Source organism: Phyllobates terribilis, unplaced genomic scaffold (genome assembly GCF_046119375.1).
Source record: "Phyllobates terribilis strain yellow unplaced genomic scaffold, ASM4611937v1 Scaffold_1__5_contigs__length_1240528914, whole genome shotgun sequence".
Classification (NCBI taxonomy): Eukaryota; Metazoa; Chordata; class Amphibia; order Anura; family Dendrobatidae; genus Phyllobates; species Phyllobates terribilis.
Window position 1 is genome coordinate 810,477,343 of NW_027362761.1, and position 18,277 is coordinate 810,495,619.

At 41.0% G+C, this 18,277-nt stretch overlaps 1 protein-coding gene across 7 annotated transcripts in view; it reads left to right on the forward strand.

Annotated features, from left to right (window-relative positions):
- ARHGAP24 (Rho GTPase activating protein 24) overlaps positions 1 to 18,277 on the forward strand; it is a 1,313,999-nt gene that overhangs the window by 1,276,101 nt on the left and 19,621 nt on the right. For all 7 annotated transcript variants that reach the window (XM_073637122.1, XM_073637123.1, XM_073637121.1 and 4 more), the window contains 3 exons: positions 3,868 to 4,000; positions 5,631 to 5,704; positions 6,718 to 6,839. In XM_073637122.1, coding sequence (XP_073493223.1) covers positions 3,868 to 4,000; positions 5,631 to 5,704; positions 6,718 to 6,839 — 329 coding nt within the window. The remainder of the gene's footprint in view (positions 1 to 3,867; positions 4,001 to 5,630; positions 5,705 to 6,717; positions 6,840 to 18,277) is intronic.

Below are 18,277 nucleotides of genomic sequence, written 5' to 3' on the forward strand. Positions count from 1 at the left end.
TTTTACTTCTGATGTGTTCTATGTTCTGTTGTCAATAAAATATTTCTATAAGAGATATCCAAATTATTGCATTCTTGTTTTCTTTACATTTTACACAACGTCCCAACTTTTTTGAAATTGGGGTTGTATATGATAGGCCACCAGTATCAGATTGTGGGGGTCCAACTCTTGCCACTAACCTCAATCACCTGAAGGCTTTTGGGGAACTCTAATGATATTTCTGTGTACTGTTCTGTAAAAGCAATTAACATTTAAGGGGTTATGCCCAAAATCACAGGTTATACATAGGATAGGGGATAATTTGCTGTTCGCTGAAGAACCACAGCGATTTGAAGATCAGGTCTCTAGAACCCTAAAAACATCTTGAATGGAGCAGAGGTGCCCATGCTTTACCGCTCCATTCATTTTCAATGGGACTGCCAAAGATATCTGAGTACAGCATTCGCTATTCCAGCATTCCCATAGACACTAAATGTAGGGGAGGTTGAATGTGCACACCTCGCTCCATTCAAGACAGGACTGCAGAGCCCCGTTCTCAGGGTTCTCAAAATAGTTGGGGGTCTCAGAAGTTTGACCTCTCAGCAATCAGCAAGTTAACCCCTATGCAATGGATAGGAAATAACTTGTGACTTTGGGAATAAACCTTTTAGGAAGATGACTCCTGGTCCCTATTATCAAAGTATGGATTTCTGAGTATTTAAGAGCTGGGATGGGGTTATTGGCAATATAAGGACATAATATGAGAAAATATTGATTATTGGGACATACTGTAGTACAGAAACATATTGTTTCATCAAAAATGTAATCATTGTGGTAATACCACATACATTATGAATGGAACTCTGAAACATACTTTACTCTATGCTGTCAATTGAATCCCAAATTCATGCATATTCCTCCAATAAAGCTACATCAGAATATTTCCTTCCCAGAATGTTAGTGGCCTAAGTGTGCCTTCACCGTGACCCCATCATGTCAAAGTAATTGATGTTTATGAAGTCTTCCCATAGAGTAGCCATATCGCTGCAAATCTTGTGGATAATAGCGCCGCCCAGAGGGAAACAGCTGTAAAAGCAGGAATCTTATCTACTTACAGATAATACTAGTGAAATAGCAGCATGTATACAAAGGCTGGTAGAGTTATATGCATTATACACATATTGCAACAGAAACCATAAACTAAAGAATTCTCAGCTTTACAGCTATTCTTCAATGTTTTAATGAATACATATTTTGGAATAGTATTAGTGAACTGATCCCGTAACATTAGATTTAGGCATTTGGTCCAGTATATATGTGTGTGCATCTGTATTACTAATGAGGAGAAGACAGCAGATCATTTAGTTAGGATATAAGATCTATTTTAATATAGATAGCATTTTTTTACTTTCTTGTGCTTTGCTTTGTAATAAAAATGTGCTGTGACATTCTGCCATCTAGTGGTAGTGAGAGGTAGTTACTTATGCTTCATATTTCACCTTTTGCGTGATTTAGAAGCAACACACTGGGGAGATTTATACAGAGCGTCATAAGATGCATGGAAGTCTGAGTAGGAAAAACTGATGGAAATTGCTCCACATTTATCAAAATGACATACACTGCAGAATATATTCTGTGCAATTCACTAGGCATGTAAGACATATTTCTTCTCCTCACTGTAACTCATGACTGTTACACATATATAGACCAAATTAGTGCCAAAAATAGCACAAATATTTAATATTGTTGCATTTCCATTCATTTTTTAAAACTGTGGGTTTCTTAATAATAATAATCTATTTATCTGGAACAATGTGCAATACAATTTAGATGCATTCTTCTTAGAAAACCTGCCTCAAATTAAATTATGCATGATGTATATGTGTATATATATATATATATATGTAGTGTATATATACTGTAGACATATCTAGTGCTCTTTTATATCACATCTGTTATACTAGGTTTTTATTTGTATTGTTTTTGTACTACAAGAAAAATGTAATACAAACCTTTTATTTACTTTTATAGCACCATCATATTCTGCAGCGCTTTACCGAGAACATCTTCACTATCCCCACTGGGGCTCACAATTTAAATTCTCTATCAGTATGTCTGATGTGCACACACAGAGAGAACATACAAACTCCTTGCAGATATTGTTCTTGGTGGGATTTGAACCCAGGACCCCAGTGCTGCAAGGTTGCAGTGCTAACCACTGAGCTACTGTTAAAATAAAAAAAATGGAAGAATAATTATGGAATGTTAGTTTTTCCTGCTGACATCAAGTGGCCAAACAAGTTAAACTGCAGATTTGTCCATAAATAATGGATTCTGCAGCCTACCATGTTAATGAGCATTTCATTAATTTCTAGAGAAGCTAATTGTAAACTGTATACTTATGCATTAGTCATTCTGCTCTCTCTGATATGATTTGCTATGTCACTTTATCTAGTATATTCATTAGTATTAAAGGGGTATTCTCATGTTATAAAATTGCTTTACATCACTAAAATAAGCAAGTTTGCAGCTGGTTTGCTTTTTCTATCTGCATTCATTCTCCTGCAGGAAGAGCTTTTATCTTACATAGTGTACAGTTTGTTTCTAAGAGCCTGGCCAGTCGTGCACAGTAGTATTATTATAGGAGTGGCGTTAACTGCTAACATCCCAGTTACCTCTACCCAGCCCATTGATTTCAATAAGTGATTTAGCTGCTTACCTCCACAACTCCCTATCAGCTCCTTACTTGTTAGTTCTGCAAATCACCATTTCAGCACCACTATCCACAGCTTCCAGAGCAGGTCTCCTAAACATGACTCTCATTTTCCTGAGCCATGTGCTTGTTCAAATGCCATGTTATCTCTATATGTAACAGTGTAGATTCAGAATAAACAATGACGGACGTTGGTGTGTAGTAGCAATATGAAGCTCTTGGATCAGAACTGTCATTCAATGAGGAATGCCTGCCCCTGTGTAACCAGGAAGTAAGGAGACTTCAGAACTCTGAGAATACCCTTTTAAATGTGACTATAAAATTCACAATGCTTTCACATTGTGTTTCTGGGAACAGATTACCAGCTTAATTTGATGCTATTCAATGGTATAACTTGAAAATCCTGCCTCCAGTTACATACATATTGATGGGACAGAGGTAGAAGTTATATCCAGGCCCTGTTCCCTTAAGGCAAATAAAGGCATTCTGCCACATAGGAAAAAGTATATATTACAGAATTTGCATTATGGCCAAGGAACTTCAGGTTGTATTTCTGTCTGGATCCAATACAAAAACTGAACCAAGTCTCCTTCAATTCAACAACTACAACTATAGAACTGATGCCTATTTTTGAAATGCTTGCAGAAAACTTAGTGATTCCATAGTTAGAGGATCTGCAATGTCTGCCCTCTCTATATCTATGCCGAAGGTACCGATATGCAGTGAAGAGACTACAGCAATCATCTAATTAGACCACATAGAGTTCATTGAGTTCTTCTCTGACACGACATGTCCGACAATAATAATATAATTACGACCCACTGCCAACAGACTATTACTAGTGGATTATGAACACTTTAATATTTTCAGATATAACATATAACACTACACCTGATTATGATGCATTGTTCTGTTTCTATGCCGCCCTTTATATATTGCTGATCCAGTACCGCTCACCTGCCAGTAGGCACTCGCTTATAGAGAAATGACTAATGCACGGGTTTATTTCATTTGACATGAAGGTAATAGCAGACAGGGTGGAAATGAAAAAGATTGTATTCTAGACATATTACAGAAATGATGTATTAAACTATGGCATAGCTCAGACACTATGCCATGGATTAGCAGACTGATGCTTCTGTATTAACCACGTGTTTCTTGTCTGTTATCTACAGTAGCACAGATGTCCACACTGTGGCCTCCCTTCTGAAGCTGTACCTGCGAGAGCTGCCGGAGCCTGTCATCCCATATTCAAAGTATGAAGATTTCCTCTCATGTGCAAAACAGCTGAGCAAGGAGGAGGAATCAGTAAGTAGCCGAGAATAGAGGGAGGGTGAACGCCGGGTTCAGCAAATTCACTTTTTTCATTTACACTCTGTTTGCTGTATTATGCACTAAATCACAGGTAAAAAGAGGCAGAAAGCTGCAGAGCTGATCCTTCAGAAAATGGGATCTACCTGGCCAATAGAAAACTTACTCTAGTGATCATGTAAGGTGTTCGTACCACAGCTGAAGGTCATAGTCACTTGTGGTGCAATCAACAAGAATTTTTTTTTTAGGCCAGGGTTACACGAGTGTAGATCCTCAGAGAGAATCGGATCAGTTATGGTAATGATACCTGATCATATTCTGATCCGAGTTTAATCAGAGTGTCAGCATAGCGTGATCCAATTCTATTGGATGAGAGAACCGTAGCGCAGGATAAGATAGAGAGCAACATTTTTGTGCATTGTGTGAGTCCTCGGACATGTGCCTGCACTCATATGTCATTTGAGTGCAGTCCGATGATTTCCATGCACCCATAGACTTGAATGGGTGCATGTCATCCGATTTGCATGCTACAATTTTTTTCTCATGCCGAATCGGTGAGAAAAAAAATGCAGATCAGTATAACACTGGTTAAAACATCGGATGGCACTCGTCCGATGTATACGCTCCTGTGAGTGAGCACTTACACAGAGGCACAGGAATCTTGGTGACTACTGTCACTTTATGCGATACAAGGCGTAGGTGGTACAGTCCCAAATAGGCACAATGGTCGTTGTTTACTCTTACACCTGGTGGGCAAATAACCGGGACCATCAGAACATTAAAATTGTAAAAATGACACAGTTGTGTTTTGAGCCTTGGTGGTCAGGTTGCACTAAGATGGTTGGTGCTTGCCCAAACCTTCCATGCCACTATGGGTCTAAGGGAGGCTACATGCTACTACAATATGACCTGCTTTGACATTCATTCACATTGTTGCACTATCCTTCTGTAACGCAATGCCCTGTTGCTTCTGCCGTTTTCTGGGATTACGAGACCACAACCCATTTCCAGAATTACCTCTGACTACCCCTACCATGGGCTTGTAACATGCCCAACATTCACACTTTACATTTAAATAGAGCAGGTCCTTATTCAACCCTATTTTAGTTCATCATTACACATCAGGAAAATGCAATGTCATTTGTCCCTTACTTTCAGTAACATTAAAGAGTACAATTTTTCCTAGAAAATGTTGCTTTATTAGGACATTATTTTATGTTCCTCGAGCATCATGGTCTTCCAAGGTTGTCTCATTATACAAAGGCCAGTTACCTTGACCTTCAAAACATAATGTATCCTTCTGAGTTGAACCCCTTCTGCCCTGCAGCTTACTAATATGTGGTGGTGATGTTGTTAATAGAATGTGCCAGTCACACTAATACACTACAATGATGGCGTGGGCACAAGAACTGTGCCAGCAGTATTATGCAGCTGACATCCCACTGTAGTGGCCAGGATCTGATAACACCAATTTGGCCATTTCACTCCTCTTTTGAAACATCGGATGCAATTTGAATGTTTCAGGAAACGAAGCATAGATCATTGACCCCATGGCAATGTCAGCTCTCACAGTTTTCTGTTTTATGACAATATTCTTCATAATAATGATGTTCATTTCACTTTACAGGGAGTGGCTGAACTAGTAAAGCAAGTGAAAAGCCTTCCGACAGTAAATTACAACTTGTTAAAGTACATTTGTAGGTAAGATATGTATGTAACATACAAAGACAACTATTATTAACATATATAGATATATATATATGTATATATATATATATCTACATATATATGTATATATATATATACATAGATAGATAAAGATATAAAGATTATATATATATATATATGAAAAATTGCTTATTTATTAAATCATTTCTTAAGGGGTTTCTGTCAGTAGGATCAACCCTCCTAAGCCGTCTATATGGGCGTATAGATCATAGGGAGCTGAATACAATGACACCTTGATATCTGTGGTCCAATGTTTTATTACAGAAAAATCCATGTTTTTCTTAATATGTAAATGAGCTGTTAAGGTCCAAAGGCCGGACGTAGATTTCCCTGAGAATCTGCCTTCAGAGCGTATTTTAAATGAAAGCGGGCATTACCAGTGTGAGACATATCTCATACCCTACCATAATTATATATAAATGTAAAGCAAAATTGCATAATAAATATAGGGTACTTAGTGAACTATTTTTGATCAAAAATATACCATAATGCAAGTAGCTCCAACTGAGCACTTAAAAGATTTGTCCAGTCTCAGAATAAAAGTCTGTAGGCACTCTGTGTGACTGTAGACCGCCCAGTGATGACAGTATACAATGCGCATACTGTCACAATCCCTCTGTATTCCCCGTGCGGGTTAGAGGTCAAACGATTTGCATACTTACGGTTAAGTGCCAACTTGTATCCCAACAGAATAGAATTAAGAGAAACGCGGGTGTCTAGTTGGCACATGACCACTTGTATGCAAATCGTATACATCTGGTCAGTTGAGCCCACCCGCACTGGGAATGTAGTAAACGTTGGATCTTATATTTTCTGTGTCTTCTTAGATATTACCGATAAATATATATGGTGGCTCACATCTACCAGCAACATAGGTCCATAATTTGTCACATTGTACTACATACACACATGGCACAATACACAATATCTGCGTGGGCTGCGTATGTAATCTGTCTTAAATCATTTTTTCACATTTATATCTTTAGGTTTCTGGATGAAGTTCAGTCATACTCGGGGGTAAATAAAATGAGTGTACAGAATCTTGCTACAGTATTTGGTCCCAATATTCTGCGCCCTAAGGTGGAGGATCCCATGACTATAATGGAAGGTAAGTTGGATGTGTCACATGTAAAGCGCCATGGAAAAAATGGCGCTAAAATAATAAATAATAATAATGTGTTAATTTTTGCTGCTCAGTCAATATTCTTCAGTGTTAAATAGATTTGCTAATGGAATTCATCGATGATAAATGGCACATGCTGTTAGGCAAGGGGCTTATGAATTATGGCATTTACGAGATGCTATGAATGGGGTTTTCTCATCAGGAGAGAGACAGTGAAGATCCAAGATAGTCGTTGTACTTTGAATAACACAATAGGGGGCCACTTACACTTACTTATTTTATCTCTATAAGGATCCTGTCGTAGTGACATTTTCTCTTTAATGTGGTAAAATATGCTTTCGTAGACAGAAGAGGTGATATCAGTGTTATAGCAGATGTCTACTGCCTCAAGAATCGAGTAGGCACAGTAGGTCTTGCTATCATTCACACATCTGATGCATGATCTCACCTGTCTGGCTGGTTGACGGTGTGAACCATGTTCACCCCAGGCTCAAGAGCTCCATAACTACGATAACAATGACATCATGTTACAACTTTAGATTGTGTGGAATAAATTAGATCATGTTCCACACATTTAATTAAATAATCTTTATTTTTTCTATATCATGTCTGGAGTAATATTCCCTATCATCACAAGAACCAGCTCTACAGAACACATACAAAAGTACAGCACTAAATATGGGAGATTAAAATGAAAAGCAATACTGAAAATTCTTAACCACCGTTCCTGAAGTATTCACTGAAGTGTCTGCTTCCCCAGTAAGGGGAAAAGCACTGTAGATATGTATTGACTATACCACAAGAGAGGAGAATTGTTTTAGATGTTAGTAGTTGATAAGTAAATTAGAAAGTATCAATCACTGTAGAAATCTTTGGCACTTTTTATATTTCCTTCTCTTTACATAAAGTGCAAATAGTTTTTCTGGCCTCTATTTCCAACCAAATTAGCCAAAAGAGCATTTCCCTTAAATACACTGCATGAACCAGAGCGTTCCCTCATATTATATACAGTGCCCCATTCAGATATAAACAAAAAAAAAGAAAAGGTGCAACAACATGTCTCAAAAAATAACAAATACTTTATTGATATAAAGAGAATATAGTAACAGAATTTTATAAAACACAAAGTAACTCATTGGAGGGCTATGAACACATACCAGGTACACTATACGTTAAATTTCAGTATATCAGTACCTAAAGTTTAATTCCCTTGGAAGTATAAGACCAGACATAATAGTGTCAACGCGCGTTTCACCCAGCTTCGTCAGGGGCTGTGTCATAGCAGGAGCAGGAAGGTAAGTATATAAAGGTGGACTCAATTGACCGGCTGCCAATAGGAAAAGAACGCATTATGTACCCCTGGTATGCAAAATGGCCTATCATGAAGCTATAAAAACTGCATCTTCGATCACCCAATCATTGTGCTAGACGTCACCTCTACGTCACAAATAAGAGGTGTGGCCCACTCCGAGATCAGTGCACCATTGGCCAATCAGCGAGCCAAACGTCATGTCTACGTGATGAGTGTAGGATATGGTATGCATTGAAACTGCGTAAGCAGTGCATGCTCTGTCCGAGTCTTCGCCACAGTGGGGAAACTCTGATCATAGCGTGCGGTGTTGTCTTGGGACCGGTGTCCCAGGAAATGGAAGTACACCATGGTCCTGTTGCCCAGCCGGAATGTAAGTCCTGGGAGGTCTGACAGAATGCATCCGCACCATGGAGTCAAAAAGCATCATAGTTATGCAGATCACTGAAGATCAATTTGTAAAATCAATCTGTAAAATGTGAGAGAAGTGTGAGGACATTTATTATTAAAAAAATGAGGATAATATTTACTATAAAGAGTGAATGGATGTATCCATGTATGCTGTCAAAAAAACTAGAATGAGAATACATAGCTATGGAAAAGGAAAGAAGGGGAGAAAGAAAGAGCATGAGGTGTTGGTGTGTAAAAGTGAAAATATGATTGTAAATAAACTAAATGTATAAGATGAACAAACAATGATTACTTAATGATGATACGTCATGAAATGCTAAATGCTAAAGTGAATATGAGGTGTATACATTGAATGAATGTATCAAGTGCAAGTTGTTCCGTTGCATATTTTCTTTGGCTAAAATATTTGATTTTTGTGGGTGCGTCTCTGTAATTCGAATAATTACCCATGGCTACGGAAAACTAGTGTTGCAGTAGTACCCCATTCAGGTATATACCGTATTCCAGTCAGATAGTCCCTTCATATTATACACAGTGCGCCAGCCAGAGAGTTACCTTGTATTGTATTGTATATAGTGCCCAAGTAAGGGAGCTTCCTCATATATATGATACCCAAGTCAGATGGTGTCCTCATATTATATACAGTACTCAGACAGGGAGTTCCCTCATATGTATATTACCCCATATAGTTCCCTCATGTACACAGTGCTCCAGACAGGAAGTTTCCTCATATTTTATATACTGCCAAAGTCAAAGTTCCCTCATTTATAACATTTTGTAACCAGCTACCTCATATTATATATATAATACCCCAGCAACAGACTTCCCTCATATATACAGTACCCCAGCCAGAGAATTCCCTGGTATATATATGACGCGCCCCCTGGGCCGTGGGGTACTCGGTGCCGGGCCGGTCGTTGCTAGGGGTGACGTCACAGTGGCGGTGACCTGGTCCGTGACCCAGGGCGGTCATTCAAAAGGGGATTTTTATAGGGGATTGATGTACAAAGTTCGTGACGCCACCTGTGGTATGCGGCTATGTGGAGCCGCCGCTGCGGAGCAGGTCCTCTGGAGCTGATGTTAGTGCAGCAAAGCTGGTGTGGCTCTCCACAGGTAGAGCTTACCTCCAGGGCAGTGTAGATGTTATAGGTTGTGCTGGGCGTTGTAGTGCAGGGGTGATGGCGCTGATATTAATCACAGAGACAGTGGGGTGCAGTCTGAGGTGAGTTTACTCACAGTTCTTAAGTTCCTCAGGTTACAGGTTCCGGACTACAACCTCCCACGTCGCGCTGCGTTCACCAGACTGGGGTTCAGCAATCCCTCAGGTAATTCAAGAGTGCCTGACAGGACCCCTTTCTATATGCCTTCCTCAGTCGTCCTCCTGCGCTGGCTCTCGCCCTCCTGCCCTGCGCCTCGCAATCAGTGTCCCAATCCGGTAGCCTCGGGTCTTGTCGGGCGACCTGCAGTCCCCTGGAACCTCTGTGGCCACCTTTTCAGTGATATAATTGCGGATGTGGCCACTGCATCTTACAAGTACAGCAGCCTCCGGTTCCTAGCTGAGCCTTGTAGTTCTCCACTAGTTTAGGGGCCGGTCCCCTCTGCGGCTCGATCCCTCCACCGCCTGGCAGATTCGGACGTACGGGTGGCCTCCAGCACTGCCCGTACCCCTAGAATCCCTTCTCTTTCTCCTGCCCCCTCTCCTCTCTCTGTCCTGGGCCTCTCGGGCTAGGCCCGCCTCCTGAGCAGAGCTCCTGCAGAGCCCCTGCTCCCCTCACTTCTCCTCTGACTGGCTTGTCTTTCTAAGATGGCTACCCATTTTATACAACTCCCTTCATGTGCTCCCCTGATCTATGTCCTCCACCCACACCCACTACATGGTTCCCCCTCACTTGGTTCCCCTCCACTCCAGCCAGGGACCAGGGACTGTGCTCTCCCTTAGGAGCAATCTCGCCCTGCCCTACTGAAGTGGATGTGTTGGATGCAGGTGTTAGGGTCCCGGGCAGCACTCTATCCTTACCTGAGAGTGGGATACCACACCTCTGGATGAGATGCAGTACCTCTGTGGCGACTGAACCCGCAGGGGCGCCACATATACAGCACCCCAGCCAGAGAATTCCCTGATATATACAGTACCCCAGCCAGAGAATTCCCTTATATATATAGTACCCCAGCCAGAGCATTCCCTTATATATATAGTACCCCAGCCAGAGCATTCCCTTATATATACAGTACCCCAGCCAGAGAATTCCCTGCTATATACAGTACCCCAGCCAGAGAATTCCCTGGTATATACAGTACCCCAGCCAGAGAATTCCCTGGTATATACAGTACCCCAGCCAGAGAATTCCCTTATATATATATAGTACCCCAGCCAGAGAATTCCCTTATATATACAGTACCCCAGCCAGAGAATTCCCCAATATATACAGTACCCCAGCCAGAGAATTCCCTGATATATACAGTACCCCAGCCAGAGAATTCCCTGATATATACAGTACCCCAGCCAGAGAATTCCCTTGCATATATATATAGTACCCCAGCCAGAGAATTCCCCGATATATACAGTACCCCAGCCAGAGAATTCCCTTATATATACAGTACCCCAGCCAGAGAATTCCCTTATATATATAGTACCCCAGCCAGAGAATTCCCAGATATATACAGTACCCTAGCCAGAGAATTCTCATATATATATAGTACCCCAGCCAGAGAATTCCCTGATATATACAGTACCCCAGCCAGAGAATTCCCTTATATATATAGTACCCGAGCCAGAGAATTCATTGATATATACAGTACCCTAGCCAGAGAATTCCCTTATGTATATAGTACCCCAGCCAGAGAATTCCCTGATATATACAGTACCCCAGCCAGAGAATTCCCTTATATATATAGTACCCCAGCCAGAGAATTCCCTTATATATATAGTACCCCAGCCAGAGCATTCCCTGATATATATAGTACCCCAGCCAGAGAATTCCCTGATATATACAGTACCCCAGCCAGAGAATTCCCTTATATATATAGAACCCCAGCCAGAGAATTCCCTGATATATACAGTACCCCAGCCAGAGAATTCCCTTATATATATAGTACCCCAGCCAGAGAATTCCCTTATATATATAGTACCCCAGCCAGAGAATTCCCTGATATATACAGTACCCCAGCCAGAGACTTTCCTTATATGTATAGTACCCCAGCCAGAGAATTCCCTTATATATATAGTACCCCAGCCAGAGAATTCCCTGCTATATACAGTACCCCAGCCAGAGAATTCCCTGCTATATACAGTACCCCAGCCAGAGAATTCCCTGGTATATACAGTACCCCAGCCAGAGAATTCCCTGGTATATACAGTACCCCAGCCAGAGAATTCCCTGGTATATACAGTACCCCGGCCAGAGAATTCTCTTATATATATAGTACCCCAGCCAGAGAATCCCCTTATATATACAGTACCCCAGCCAGAGAATTCCCTGGTATATACAGTACCCCAGCCAGAGAATTCCCTTATATATATAGGACCCCAGCCAGAGAATTCCCCGATATATACAGTACCACAGCCAGAGAATTCCCTTATATATATAGTACCCCAGCCAGAGAATTCCCTGATATATACAGTACCCCAGCCAGAGAATTCCCTTATATATATATAGTACCCCAGCCAGAGAATTCCCCGATATATACAGTACCCCAGCCAGAGAATTCCCTTATATATACAGTACCCCAGCCGGAGAATTCCCTTATATATATAGTACCCCAGCCAGAAAATTCCCTGATATATACTGTACCCTAGCCAGAGAATTCCCATATATATATATAGTACCCCAGCCAGAGAATTCCCTGATATATACAGTACCCCAGCCAGAGAATTCCCTTATATATATAGTACCCCAGCCACAGAATTCCCTGATATATACAGTACCCTAGCCAGAGAATTTCCTTATATATATAGTACCCCAGCCAGAGAATTCCCTGATATATACAGTACCCCAGCCAGAGAATTCCCTTATATATATATAGTACCCCAGCCAGAGAATTCCCTAATATATACAGTACCCCAGCCAGAGAATTCCCTTATATATATATAGTACCCCAGCCAGAGAATTCCCTGATATATACAGTACCCCAGCCATAGAATTCCCTTATATATATAGTACCCCAGCCAGAGAATTCCCTGATATATACAGTACCCTAGCCAGAGAATTCCCTTATATATATAGTACCCCAGCCAGAGAATTCCCTGATATATACAGTACCCCAGCCAGATAATTCCCTTATATATATATATATATATATATATAGTAGCCCAGCCAGAGAATTCCCTGATATACAGTTATATGAAAAAGTTTGGGCACCCCTATTAATCTTAAGCTTAATGTTTTATAAAAATTGGTGTTTTTGCAACAGCTATTTCAGTTTGATATATGTAATAACTGTTGGACACAGTAATGTTTCTGCCTTGAAATGAGGTTTATTGTACTAACAGAAAATGTGCAATCTGCATTCAAACAAAATTTGACAGGTGCATAAGTATGGGCACCCTTATCATTTTCTTGTTTTAAATACTCCTACCTACTTTTTACTGACTTACTAAAGCACTTTTTTGGTTTTGTAACCTCATTGAGCTTTGAACTTCATAGCCAGGTGTATGCAATCATGAGAAAAGCTACTTAAAGTGGCCACTTGCAAGTTGTTCTCCTGTTTGAAACTCCTCTGAAGAGTGGCATCATGGGTTCCTCAAAACAACTGTCAAATGATCTGAAAACAAAGATTATTCAACATAGTTGTTCAGGGGAAGGATACAAAAAGCTGTCTCAGCGATTTAACCTGTCAGTTTCCACTGTGAGGAACATAGTAAGGAAATGGAAGAACAAAGGGACAGTTCTTGTTAAGGCCAGAAGTGGCAGGCCAAGAAAAACATCAGAAAGGCAGAGAAGAAGAATAGTGAGATCAGTCAAGGACAATCCTCAGACCACCTCCAGAGAGCTGCAGCATCAACTTGCTGCAGATGGTGTCACTGTGCATCAGTCAACTATACAACGCACTTTGCACAAGGAGAAGCTGTATGGGAGAGTGATGCGAAAGAAGCCGTTTCTGCAAGCACGCCACAAACAGAGTCGGCTGAGGTATGCAAAAGCACATTTGGAGAAGCCAATTTCTTTTTGGGAGAAGGTCCTGTGGACTGATGAAACCAAGATTGAGTTGTTTGGTCATACAAAAAGGCGTTATGCATGGCGGCAAAAAAACACAGCATTCCAAGAAAAACACTTGCTACCCACAGTAAAATTTGGTGGAGGTTCCATCATGCTTTGGGGCTGTGTGACCAATGCCGGCACCGGGAATCTTGTTAAAGTTGAGGGACGCATGGATTCCTCTTAGTATCAGCAGATTCTTGACAATAATGTTCAAGAATCAGTGACAAAGTTGAAGTTACGCAGGGGATGGATCTTTCAGCAAGACAAGGATCCAAAACACCGCTCCAAATCTACTCAGGCATTCATGCAGAGGAACAATTACAATGTTCTGGAATGGCCATCCCAGTCCCCAGACCTGAATATCATTCAACATCTGTGGGATCATTTGAAGAGGGCTGTCCATGCTCGGCGACCATCAAACTTAACTGAACTGGAATTGTTTTGTAAAGAGGAATGGTCAAAAATACCTTCATCCAGGATCCAGGAAATCATTAAAAGCTACAGGAAGCGACTAGAGGCTGTTATTTTTGCAAAAGGAGGATCTACTAAATATTAATATCACTTTTCTGGTGATGTGCCCATACTTATGCACCTGTCAAATTTTGTTTGAATGCAGATTGCACATTTTCTGTTAGTACAATAAACCTCATTTCAAGGCAGAAACATTACTGTGTCCAACAGTTATTACATATATCAAACTGAAATAGCTGTTGCAAAAACACCAATTTTTATAAAACATTAAGCTTAAGATTAATAGGGGTGCCCAAACTTTTTCATATAACTGTATACAGTACCCTAGCCAGAGAATTCCCTTATATATATAGTACCCCAGCCAGAGAATTCCCTTATATATATAGAACCCCAGCCAGAGAATTCCCTGATATATACAGTACCCTAGCCAGAGAATTCCCTTATATATACAGTACCCCAGCCAGAGAATTCCCTTATATATATAGAACCCCAGCCAGAGAATTCCCTGATATATACAGTACCCCAGCCAGAGAATTCCCTGGTATATACAGTACCCCAGCCAGAGAATTCCCTGATATATACAGTACCCCAGCCAGAGACTTTCCTTATATGTATAGTACCCCAGCCAGAGAATTCCCTTATATATACAGTACCCCAGCCAGAGAATTCCCTGGTATATACAGTACCCCAGCCAGAGAATTCCCTGGTATATACAGTACCCCAGCCAGAGAATTCCCTGTTATATACAGTACCCCAGCCAGAGAATTCCCTGGTATATACAGTACCCCAGCCAGAGAATTCTCTTATATATATAGTACCCCAGCCAGAGAATCCCCTTATATATACAGTACCCCAGCCAGAGAATTCCCTGGTATATACAGTACCCCAGCCAGAGAATTCCCTTATATATATAGTACCCCAGCCAGAGAATTCCCCGATATATACAGTACCGCAGCCAGAGAATTCCCTTATATATATAGTACCCCAGCCAGAGAATTCCCTGATATATACAGTACCCCAGCCAGGGAATTCCCTTATATATATATAGTACCCCAGCCAGAGAATTCCCCGATATATACAGTACCCCAGCCAGAGAATTCCCTTATATATACAGTACCCCAGCCGGAGAATTCCCTTATATATATAGTACCCCAGCCAGAGAATTCCCTGATATATACTGTACCCTAGCCAGAGAATTCCCATATATATATATAGTACCCCAGCCAGAGAATTCCCTGATATATACAGTACCCCAGCCAGAGAATTCCCTTATATATATAGTACCCCAGCCAGAGAATTCCCTGATATATACAGTACCCTAGCCAGAGAATTCCCTTATATATATAGTACCCCAGCCAGAGAATTCCCTGATATATACAGTACCCCAGCCAGAGAATTCCCTTATATATATAGTACCCCAGCCAGAGAATTCACTGATATATACAGTACCCTAGCCAGAGAATTCCTTTATATATATAGTACCCCAGCCAGAGAATTCCCTGATATATACAGTACCCCAGCCAGAGAATTCCCTTATATATATAGAACCCCAGCCAGAGAATTCCCTGATATATACAGTACCCCAGCCATAGAATTCCCTTATATATATAGTACCCCAGCCAGAGAATTCCCTGATATATACAGTACCCTAGCCAGAGAATTCCCTTATATATATAGTACCCCAGCCAGAGAATTCCCTGATATATACAGTACCCCAGCCAGATAATTCCCTTATATATATAGTAGCCCAGCCAGAGAATTCCCTGATATATACAGTACCCTAGCCAGAGAATTCCCTTATATATATAGTACCCCAGCCAGAGAATTCCCTGATATATACAGTACCCCAGCCAGAGAATTCCCTTATGTATATAGAACCCCAGCCAGAGAATTCCCTGATGTATACAGTACCCCAGCCAGAGAATTCCCTTATATATATACTACCCCAGCCAGAGAATTCCCTGATATATACAGTACCCTAGCCAGAGACTTTCCTTATATGTACAGTACCCCAGCCAGAGAATTCCCTTATATATATAGTACCCCAGCCAGAGAATTCCCTGCTATATACAGTACCCCAGCCAGAGAATTCCCTGGTATATACAGTACCCCAGCCAGAGAATTCCCTGGTATATACAGTACCCCAGCCAGAGAATTCCCTGGTATATACAGTACCCCAGCCAGAGAATTCCCTGGTATATACTGTACCCTAGCCAGAGAATTTCCATATATATATATATATAGTACCCCAGCCAGAGAATTCCCTGATATATCCGGTACCCCAGCCAGAGAATTTCCTTATATATATAGTACCCCAGCCAGAGAATTCCCTGATATATACAGTACCCTAGCCAGAGAATTCCCTTATATATATAGTACCCCAGCCAGAGAATTCCCTGATATATACAGTACCCCAGCCAGATAATTCCCTTATATATATAGTACCCCAGCCTGAGAATTCCCTGATATATACAGTACCCTAGCCAGAGAATTCCCTTATATATATATAGTACCCCAGCCAGAGAATTCCCTGATATATACAGTACCCCAGCCAGAGAATTCCCTTATATATATATAGAACCCCAGCCAGAGAATTCCCTGATATATACAGTACCCCAGCCAGAGAATTCCCTTATATATACAGTACCCCAGCCAGAGAATTCCCTTATATATATAGTACCCCAGCTAGAGAATTCCCTGATATATACTGTACCCTAGCCAGAGAATTCCCATATATATATATATATAGTACCCCAGCCAGAGAATTCCCTGATATATACAGTACCCCAGCCAGAGAATTCCCTTATATATATAGTACCCCAGCCAGAGAATTCCCTGATATATACAGTACCCTAGCCAGAGATTTCACTTATATATATAGTACCCCAGCCAGAGAATTCCCTGATATATACAGTACCCCAGCCAGAGAATTCCCTTATATATATAGTACCCCAGCCAGAGAATTCCCTGATATATACAGTACCCCAGCCAGAGAATTTCCTTATATATATAGTACCCCAGCCAGAGAATTCCCTGATATATACAGTACCCTAGCCAGAGAATTCCCTTATATATATAGTACCCCAGCCAGAGAATTCCCTGATATATACAGTACCCCAGCCAGAGAATTCCCTTATATATATAGAACCCCAGCCAGAGAATTCCCTGATATATACAGTACCCCAGCCAGAGAATTCCCTTATATATACAGTACCCCAGCCAGAGAATTCCCTTATATATATAGTACCCCAGCTAGAGAATTCCCTGATATATACTGTACCCTAGCCAGAGAATTCCCATATATATATATATATAGTACCCCAGCCAGAGAATTCCCTGATATATACAGTACCCCAGCCAGAGAATTCCCTTATATATATAGTACCCCAGCCAGAGAATTCCCTGATATATACAGTACCCTAGCCAGAGATTTCACTTATATATATAGTACCCCAGCCAGAGAATTCCCTGATATATACAGTACCCCAGCCAGATAATTCCCTTATATATATAGTACCCCAGCCAGAGAATTCCCTGATATATACAGTACCCTAGCCAGAGAATTCCCTTATATATATAGTACCCCAGCCAGAGAATTCCCTGATATATACAGTACCCCAGCCAGAGAATTCCCTTATATATATAGAACCCCAGCCAGAGAATTCCCTGATATATACAGTACCCTAGCCAGAGAATTCCCTTATATATACAGTACCCCAGCCAGAGAATTCCCTTATATATATAGAACCCCAGCCAGAGAATTCCCTGATATATACAGTACCCCAGCCAGAGAATTCCCTGGTATATACAGTACCCCAGCCAGAGAATTCCCTGATATATACAGTACCCCAGCCAGAGACTTTCCTTATATGTATAGTACCCCAGCCAGAGAATTCCCTTATATATACAGTACCCCAGCCAGAGAATTCCCTGGTATATACAGTACCCCAGCCAGAGAATTCCCTGGTATATACAGTACCCCAGCCAGAGAATTCCCTGTTATATACAGTACCCCAGCCAGAGAATTCCCTGGT